The following is a 9943-nucleotide window of genomic DNA, read 5'->3' on the forward strand; positions in this document are numbered from 1 at the left end:
CTTCCATTTTSTGAAGGAGAATTTKTTTTTTATCTACGGTATCGCATTACTTCTCAGCTGTCATCGAAATGGATTCCCCATCAGTTCAGCCTGAAAATCCCTCTGATAATCTTTGGTCACCACATAATTCTTGTTAGCTGCAAACTGTGACTGATGACTGTCTTCAGCAAATTCTCTTCTAAGCAGTGTTATGCAAATTATTCTCAGATTCACTGTGGCCTATGAATCGTTAGTTTAACCAGCYCATACACGTTTGCCCACGCTCGATTGAGATATGAGTGATTTAACAAAATAGTGTTGCATTTACCTTTCTGCGTTGCCGACCAACTTGAAACAAAATGCAACAATCCAAACACAGTTTGCTGTCTTCTACAKGTTTTCCTCTAAACAGTGATATACATATTATTCCCAGATTCCATGTTGTTTTTTGTAAGGTCAGTTTGAACAGGACGRGCCCGACTCTCCCCTCCCATTCTATGGATTTCAACGTGATATCAATATGAGTGATCGACAAATAAGTGTTGCGTTTCTCTTTCCCTTTTGGTGACCCCCAAATCAAAATGCATCACTCAAATGTAGCTGGTTGTCTTCAGAAACCTTCCAGGCATTGCTGGCWATCAATGATCCCGGTCAACAATTCCCCCAGCTCATCTGTCTCTGGTCTTACCAGTCTTGAAATGTTCCCTATGAGTAACAGCATGTCTTTAAGATAATTTTTATGTTTTTCCACAGGACCTTAGAAAGACAATATATATTCTCATCGACGGGGCTGTAGTGGAGCAGATTGAGAGCTTCAAGTTCGTTGGTGTCCACATCAACAACAAACTATCATGGTCCAAGCACACCAAGACAATCGTGAAGAGAGCATGACAATGGCCCAAAAAATTGCTAAGGACTCCAGCCACCCTAGTCATAGACTGTTCGCTCTGCTACCGCATGGCAAGCGTTACCGGAGCGCCAAGTCTAGGTCAAAAAGGCTTCTTAACAGCTTCTACCCCCAAGCCATGAGACTCCTAAACAGTTAATCAAATGGCTATCTGGACAATTTGCATCCTCCCCACCCCCCATTTTTACGCTGCTGCTACTCTGTTTATTAATCATGCATAGTCACTTTCCCATTACCTACATGTACATATTATCCCAATTACCTCGGCTAACCGGTGCCTCGCACATTGACTCTGTACRGGAACTCCCTGTATATAYCCTAGCTACTGTTATTRTATTGTTGCTCCTTAATTTTTTTTATATATAGCAATGGATCCTCGTAAAATTATTTTAAATGTACTCATTCCAATTACAGGGCCAACAGAGAGTCCTTTTTAGTTCTTTTTGGGATACCTCCACAAGTCGGCAGTGGGTAATTTGCGTGCCTGCTGCCTTAATCKTTGGGAATGGTAGCTGTTTCCTAGGCTCCCATTCCGGGATCAAACCCTGAATCCRCATGACCAGTGTTAGGCACAGAAAGCACCATCAAAAGTTGATAGGGCATACATTCGAATGAAACATCACCGCCAAGAAGGGCCTGTGATCGGCTCGAGGTTATCTAGAGTCAAAAAAAGTGTCTGGGGCACCCACATGGGTTTTGGGCCTGATAAATGCACGGATACCCAAAGGTCAACTCATTGGCATGTATTAACTCTAGAATTGCCACAGTTATCCAAGTAACATTGGAGCGATCAAGGAACCATAACTGATGAGCCATTCGCAGTTTCACTGTACGGGTAATGTGTACTTTGACTTCAAATCATATTTTAGTGMTCACAAACACGTGTTTAGCAGATGTTATTGCGGGTGTAGCGAAATGCCTGTGCTTCTAGTTCCGACAGTGCAGCAAAATCTAACAATTAATATCTAACAATTTCACAACAAATACCCAATACACACAAATCTACGGAATGGAATTAAGCATATATAAATATATGGATGCGGAATGTCAGAGCGACAAAGACTAAAATACAGTAGAATAGTATAGAATACAGTATATACATATCAYTAATGCAAGATATGTAAACATTATTGACTAGCGTTCCATTTATTAAAGTGTCCAATGATTTCAAGTCTGTGTATATAGGCAGCAGCCTTTCTGTGTTAGTGATTGCTATGTAACAGTCTGATGGCCTTGAGATAGAAGCTGTTTTTCAGTCTCTCGGTCCCAGCTTTGATGCACCTGTACTGACCTCACCTTCTGGATGATAGCGGGGTGAACAGGCAGTGGCTCGGTTGGTTGTTTTCCTTGATTATCTTTTTGACCTTCTTTCCTGTGACATCGGGTGCTGTAGGTGTCCTAGAGGGCAGGTAGTTTGCCCCCCCAGTGATGCGTTGGGCAGACCGCACCACCCTCTGGAGAGCCCTGCGGTTGTGGGCGGTGCAGTTGCCYTACCAGGKAGTGATACAGCCCGACAGGATGCTCTCAATTGTGCATGGCTTAATCTTTGAGGCAAGCATATGCTACTACGAGGCTTAACCAGTTATCCCCCAACAACATTGTGTTTAACTTGYGCGCACAGCGAGGCGCAGGGGCACAGTCCTTTCATTTTATTTAATCACAACATGTTTTTATTGCTTGTTATACTTCAATTGTCCTTTATGTTCATGATTTTCATATTTAATGTCACATATGGTGTTGCACCAAAGGACTAAAAAACAGACTCCTTTTATGCCACTGCCAGAAAAGTGTCATATTTGTATCAATATTTCTAAAAAAGCTTAGTCTGTTTCGACCATGTGCTCCAGCAATGTKTTTTGTACTTCCTGATTGCAAGAGAACCATCCCCTGTGCAATGGTGCCCGAATGCATACCCGTTTTTTAATCACAGTATTGTGTCACACCAAGTAGACATTGGTTTTGGTGACKAAATGTAATCAATGACAACTATTTGGAAATATCATGAATTGACATGGAGACTTTTATTTCTTGACATAGACTTGTGTTATGATTAAAAGAGTAAGAGAAGGGAATTTTCTTCCACAACCTAACCTGRGACAGTCACACCATTAGACTATCACATTTGGTTGAAAATCGTAAGAAATTACTATTTTCAATGCAATTTACTTGTGATGATCAATGTTAATATGGCAACATTTTAAATAATTTTAATTAAGTTATATTTGTGTTTGTCATTATGAACAACAACAAAAAAGGGGGCGTCACGTCAACTACCCATTTACGACTTCACATCTGGTAATCACCACCTTTRGACTTGATTATGAACACAGTATTATAACGCCTGCATATGTTATAACAATCTGGTGCCCGACAGCACAGTTGATGAAGTAGTACGCAACCATTGCTCGATGCAGCGTCTGAGCAGGGGAAAGTGACCAAAAGTTTCTAGTTTCATGGCTGCAGGGTAACCTGTGGCCAATAAAATGTACACCCATCTAGACAATTATCCTGGGTATATATGCAATATGCTTCATCAATTCAATCCATACAGCAAAAAATATATTGTTCTGTTGATCACTAGAGAGTGCTATTTCATAGGGCCTAACAAAGGTCACTTCATCCCTCCATGAGAGCTGAAAAGCATAATTGTCAACTAACTTTCATTAATCTTCCTCACATACTGTAGGCAAATCATTCTGAAATCTGTCTTTTAAATTGACAGGCCACTACAGCAATGTAATTTTGATTCACAGGTGAATGGTATTTTCCTATTACAGTTTTTGACAATMGCTTACACGTGATTTCTGAAACTGTGGCTCCTTTTCTCTAGACTCTACACACAAAACCCCAAAATACAKACACAACATGTCCTCGTCCCCCTCTTACTCACTCCTCTTCCTCTAACCCTCTCTCCAAAATTGGCCTCCATTGTTGTCCAAACCAAGAAAGTCAACCTGAAGCCTATTTATAGTCCTCAAGCTCTGATTTCCAAGTGAAGAAAGTAGCCACAGTATAAGTGTTTTCACACGTCAGCACTGAGTGTAGGTAATCGGTAAATGAGTGTGCCATTTTGAATGGCGGTGTTTTCCAAACGAAACACAAGACCTGTTCGTTTTGAATGATGTGTCTAATGTAGAGACCTGTGTTTTTGCAAAAAGTGTGTTTTACAATTGTGTTTAGTGTTTTGCAAACTGAGTGTAAAGCAGATAATATGCTTGCAGTTTTGCAGACTTGGTCTGAAGATTCGGTACATGAGTTAATGGTTTCARTGAGTYTGCCTCAAGTATCACTTTTAGTGTGTAAGAGATTGTAAAAAACTGTAAGACTGACTTTGCAGATAACTTCTTTATTGAGGAAAAATGTACTTACTYTGACTGATATGTGGTTGTCTCACCTAGCTATCTTAAGATGAATGCACTAATTGTAAGTCGCTCTGGATAAGAGTGTTTGCTAATAACTAAAATGTAAATGAATGGACCAACTCCGATTCAATTCCTCAGGTGCATCTGTAATGTCACATCACCTCCACAGTAACATGATGTTAATCCTGTGGTGATGTGGTTAACTATTTTGGGACAGCTTAACCAATATCAAATGATGATAAATAGATTTGAACTTTTTCATAAACTAACCCGTGATATTCTGTGTGTGTGTGGGGGTGTGGTGTGTGTGTGGAGTGATGTGGGTGTGTGTGTCTGTCGTGGGTACGGTGGTGGTGTGTGTGTGTGTGTGCGTGCGTGCGCCCTGTTCCCCTCAGACAGGCAGAAACAGCATTATAAACGGTGATGGGATTATTGGTCCTTGTGAAGCTGGAACACTGGGCTTTTTGTGTATTCTTATGTGGGAGTTCAGTTCTATTGTCCTTAGATACTCAAAGACAATCTTTAATAGAGTCAATAAGACATTTTGGGAAACTTCAACACATTTTCTATGAAGGTAAGAGTAAATATTACCCCTATATCTACATCTGACCGATAGATGATATACGTGTATTATGCAGCTTACTTCATTTGAACTATCGGACATTCTGCATCTATCTAGGTTTACAGCATGTAAGTCTATACCTAGGGTTGCAAAGCTACTGGTAATTTAACAAAGTTAGCAGAATCTTCTGTAATTTTGATCATTAACAGTTAATGGCAATCTATGGTAATTTATAGTTGAATAAAAAATTGTTTTAAGTATTAATATTTATTTGTTATATCTGTGTCAATTTTGTCCATGTGTTTCTAGTGGATAGTTCATATGGTTCAAGAGAAAATTGCCTAATTAATGAAAAAATATTCTAATCAACAATGGCATTATTTTCAAATAAGTCTGCAACTCTTCCAACTATTGACTTTTTTCACAACTGCCACATGTTTGGCGCCAAAACACTGAGAACAAAGACATAAACAAATAATAATAATAATATTGACAGTCAAATAAATAAGTCTATAGAAAATATATAAATTATATTTCATGCTTAAACTCTCATATTAAACACTAATGATATTCACTAAGTTGATGGTTTATATTTAAGATGTTATACAGCTTAGTCATTCTATTTTTTATTTTAAAATCATCTTATTTAATTTATTTTATACATTTGACAAGGCCACACAAAGGACTAGAGATAATTACAGACACCTGTGATAATCTGAAGTACCCGAAAGGGCCACCCTACCTACATGTACAAAATAACTCGACTAATAACTCMAATAACTCGACTAACCTGTATATAGCCTCATTATTGTTGTTTTTATTTTACTATATTTACTTTKGTTTATTTAGTAAATATTTTCTTAACTCTCATGAACTGCATTGTTGTTAAGCYCTTGTAAGTAAGCATTTCACTGTATGTGGAGCATGTGACTAATACCATTTGATTTGATGTCTTGTGATAAATTACATGAAATCCTTGAAAGTTACCAAAATTCGGTCAGTTTACGGGTTCCCTTTACAACCCCACCTATACCACCACTACACATTATACATTTTCACATGGCCCAGAGATCTAATATTCAGTATGTTAAGTAGCCTTCATTTATGTTATGATACTCTTTGTCTCATTAAAACATATAATTTTCACTCTAGTTTTGTGGAAATGGATTTCCTGGAGCAGCACTGTCTGTGACAGAGGTGTTCCTCCAGTAWTCAAAGCCATTAATCCTGACATCTAATTGGTCATGCAAGGKCATTGATTAGGCTAAACCAGAGGGTCCCATAATAACCTGGACTCTGCTGTTGATCAGTTTTTTCCCAGCACATCCCGTACTTAATATTTTCTTTGTCATCTTAAATGCTTTTTATTCATTACAGCTGCATATGCAACCCAMATAGGCACATCTTTTGTATTATAATCTAATCCATTGAAAACAATTAGATGAATGGGTGCAAGCAAGATTGCATACACATTATGATTTGTTATGAATTCTCACAAAATCAGGGCCCAACCACACATCATTCAAGTAAAAAATCCTTAAAATAAAACCTTCAGCCACGAAATATCTCTCAATCCTCAATGCAGAAAGGAGGAAGCTGAGGGACAAATTAGTTATGTTTTCTGGCAAAGACAATTTTTTTTAGCTTGGATGGTGTGCAGTCACATTAGATTAGCATAATGTGCAACCTGCTGCACTACAGAACAGCCCTGTTTGCGCCTTTGAAGTGGATCAAAGCCCCCCAACAGGATGTTGGGATTTAATAGACAGCCCTAATTCATCAGAGAAGATTTGGCAGTTCACAGACGGCAATTAGTGCACCTGACATGTTATATATGGGTACCTACTCCACTACAGATCACACAGGAGTTGAGTTTATGTCAAGCCTTTCAGAGAAGAGTTGAAGAAAACTGAAAACCCGTTTTGATTAGGCTATCACTGGTTGACAGACAAAAAGGTCCCAATTGAATTGGATTACAGCCTACTCTATATTTAGGCGTATATCAATTGCAGAGAGAGAGAGAGAGAGAGAGAGATTTTCTCTGTCAATTTATTGCGACTGCTCAAGAGTGTTTTATGGGTAACTAGTTGGTCAATCTTTCTATTCAGAACCACTAGAAGACTGTTGGAACTGGACGAGAGGTAAAGACACCTGGAGCCATACACTCGTGATGAGGGCAGCAGCGCTTTCCTCCCCACCTAATAGAGACTGTCATGAGAGCGCATCTGAGCAGTGGGAGGTTGATCCTCAACCATTACCATCCACTGTCGTCGATGACACCCAGTTTTTTAATCCCCCAATTTTAACCCGATGTATGACTCTGCCAGATGCTTTGTACAGACGACGACAGAATCCGAGAGGAGAGTGGTATGATAACACGGTGTACAGTGACGCCGACCATCACGACCAACAAATCGTCTCGATGAATACACACGAGGACCACAACGGTGCATATCAGTCTCAAGTAAAAGAAATCCCTTGGAATTCAGATGTCGGGTTGCACGATTTCAACAGCCAGTGGGATCATTCTGAGTACGATCACAGCAACTCACCTCAGAAAACGTAAGTGCGACACTTGTTGGGCAATACCGTAAATAACCACCATAATAATATCAGGAAATGTTATCATATTACCGAGAGTGGGGTATGTTGAGCCAGTTTTTACATTCAACATCACTACATCAAGGCAGTGGTGCAGTGGTGCCTGGTGWAGTGGGTATACTCTAATTTWGCCGAAAATGTCCCAAACGGCCCGCTCAGCGAAGGAAATACGCCCTGTGTGAAAAATGATATGACAAACAGTGACATACACTCTGAATTACCTACAATTATAATTCCCATATTTGTSGTTCATAGTCAGGCCAACCTAAGCTGTACTGTGCAAGTAGGCTAATAGTAGGTCTACTACTGAATGATAAATAAGTCTGTCACCTGAGTCAGAAATTCAACGGTTTCTGATTTTTCTTTATTATTCAGGTTTTTGCTCAAACCTCTTAAGGATCCGCCCCGTTTTTTTCAWTTTTCGCCTAAAATGACATACCCAAATCTAACTGCCTGTAGCTCAGGCCCTGAAGCAAGGATATGCATTTTCTTGATATCATTTGAAAGGAAACACTTTGAAGTTTGTGGAAATGTGAAAAGAATGTAGGAGAATATAACACACTAGATGTGGTAAAAGATAGTACAAAGAATAAGAAAAACGTTATTTTTGTATTTTTTTTGTACCATCATCTTTGAAATGTAAGAGAAAGGCCATAATGTATTATTCAAGCCCAGGTAGAATTTAGACTTTGGCCACGAGATGGCAGCAGTATGTGCAAAGWTTTAGACTGATGCAATGAACCATTGCATTTTTGTTCAAAATTTTATATAAAGACTGCCCAATGTGCCTAATTTGTTTATTAATAGCTTTATGTTCAAAATTGTGTACTATCCTCAAACAATAGCATGGTATTATTTCACTGTAATAGCTACTGTAAATTGTACAGTGCAGTTAGATTAACAAGAATTTTAACTTTCTGCCAATATCAGATATGTCTATGTCCTGGGAAATTCTCTTGTTACTTACAACCTCATGCTAATTGCATTAGCATACGTTAGCTCAACTGTAAGTCGCTCTGGACAAGAGCGTCTGCTAAATGACTTAAATGTAAATGTAACTGTCCCGTGGACGGTACACCGATCCCAATTATTTTAACCCCTTGCAACTAGACATTGAAGTTTAGAAGATGGTTGTCTTCCAAGTCGGGAATTGAGGAAGTATGACCAAGTAAAGTTTGGTCGAAAATNTTTAGACTGATGCAATGAACCATTGCATTTTTGTTCAAAATTTTATATAAAGACTGCCCAATGTGCCTAATTTGTTTATTAATAGCTTTATGTTCAAAATTGTGTACTATCCTCAAACAATAGCATGGTATTATTTCACTGTAATAGCTACTGTAAATTGTACAGTGCAGTTAGATTAACAAGAATTTTAACTTTCTGCCAATATCAGATATGTCTATGTCCTGGGAAATTCTCTTGTTACTTACAACCTCATGCTAATCGCATTAGCATACGTTAGCTCAACTGTAAGTCGCTCTGGACAAGAGCGTCTGCTAAATGACTTAAATGTAAATATAACTGTCCCGTGGACGGTACACCGATCCCAATTATTTTAATGTCACACTTTAAAAAAAATTTATAATACATAACAATGCTTAAACCACAATGCACAATGCTTACTCAGTGCTTCCTCAGAAGATCACTCTTGATGTCTGGAAAAAAATCAAAGACATTTTGATTTTTCAGTGTAGTTAACCTTTAATTCAAGTGGTCAGGCACCTAGCACTGTTGTCAGTTAGCAGTGTTTCTGTAGTACAGGAGATGGAGTTTGCAAAACAGATGGCCAATGGATTGATGCAAATAATCATGATATCATTCTGCCTGGTAGGCATAGCGTATCATTAGCATGGCTATATTTTTCTTAATATAGCCATTAATTGTTTGAGACCTGGACGTTTTACTTCATATTATGAGGCATGTCTTATCTTGCTTCAAAGTTGCCTATAGCCAAAATCCCACCATAGAAACGTGTCGGCAATTATTTTATAAAGACTTCCTCATACATTCACATAGACTTCTTATACATTCTCCTGTTCTATTGGTTTTCTTTCAACTTTCTTTCATTGTCATTTCATAGTCATATTAGCAACCCATGATAGTGGTTGCATCTTTAGATCTTCCCTCTTTCAAAATTTCGAACGGATATTTCAACCTCTGTCCTTGAAACCGCTTGCATGTGCAGTGCACATTTTATAAAGTTTTTCCCGCAAATGTGATGAAATAATAGTTTATCAACATTTTAAGCTAAATATTCTGATCTGTTCCATCAGCCTTATTAATTGATTTGGCGTATACCTCCACTACACTACTTTGATATGCATCAGTGGGGATTATTAAGAAATGAGTATGCCCACCGAAACAATAAGTGGGTATACCTGCGTATACCCTCCACCACAGCATCAAGGGAAGTATACTATTATTTCTAACAAACATATCTACATACAGTGGGGAGAACAAGTATTTGATACACTGCCGATTTTGCAGGTTTTCCTACTTACAAAGCATGTAGAGGTCTGTAATTTTTAT

At 38.5% G+C, this 9943-nt stretch overlaps 1 protein-coding gene across 1 annotated transcript in view; it reads left to right on the forward strand.

The window, feature by feature from the left end:
- The first annotated feature begins 6702 nt into the window (after positions 1-6702).
- The window catches only part of LOC111950098 (short transient receptor potential channel 7), a 15122-nt gene continuing 11881 nt past the window's right edge, over positions 6703-9943 (forward strand). Inside the window, exon 1 of the mRNA XM_023967453.2 lies at positions 6703-7372. Coding sequence (XP_023823221.1) covers positions 6981-7372 — 392 coding nt within the window. The 5' untranslated portion in view covers positions 6703-6980. The remainder of the gene's footprint in view (positions 7373-9943) is intronic.

Source organism: Salvelinus sp. IW2-2015, linkage group LG23 (genome assembly GCF_002910315.2).
Source record: "Salvelinus sp. IW2-2015 linkage group LG23, ASM291031v2, whole genome shotgun sequence".
In the NCBI taxonomy this organism is placed as follows: Eukaryota; Metazoa; Chordata; class Actinopteri; order Salmoniformes; family Salmonidae; genus Salvelinus; species Salvelinus sp. IW2-2015.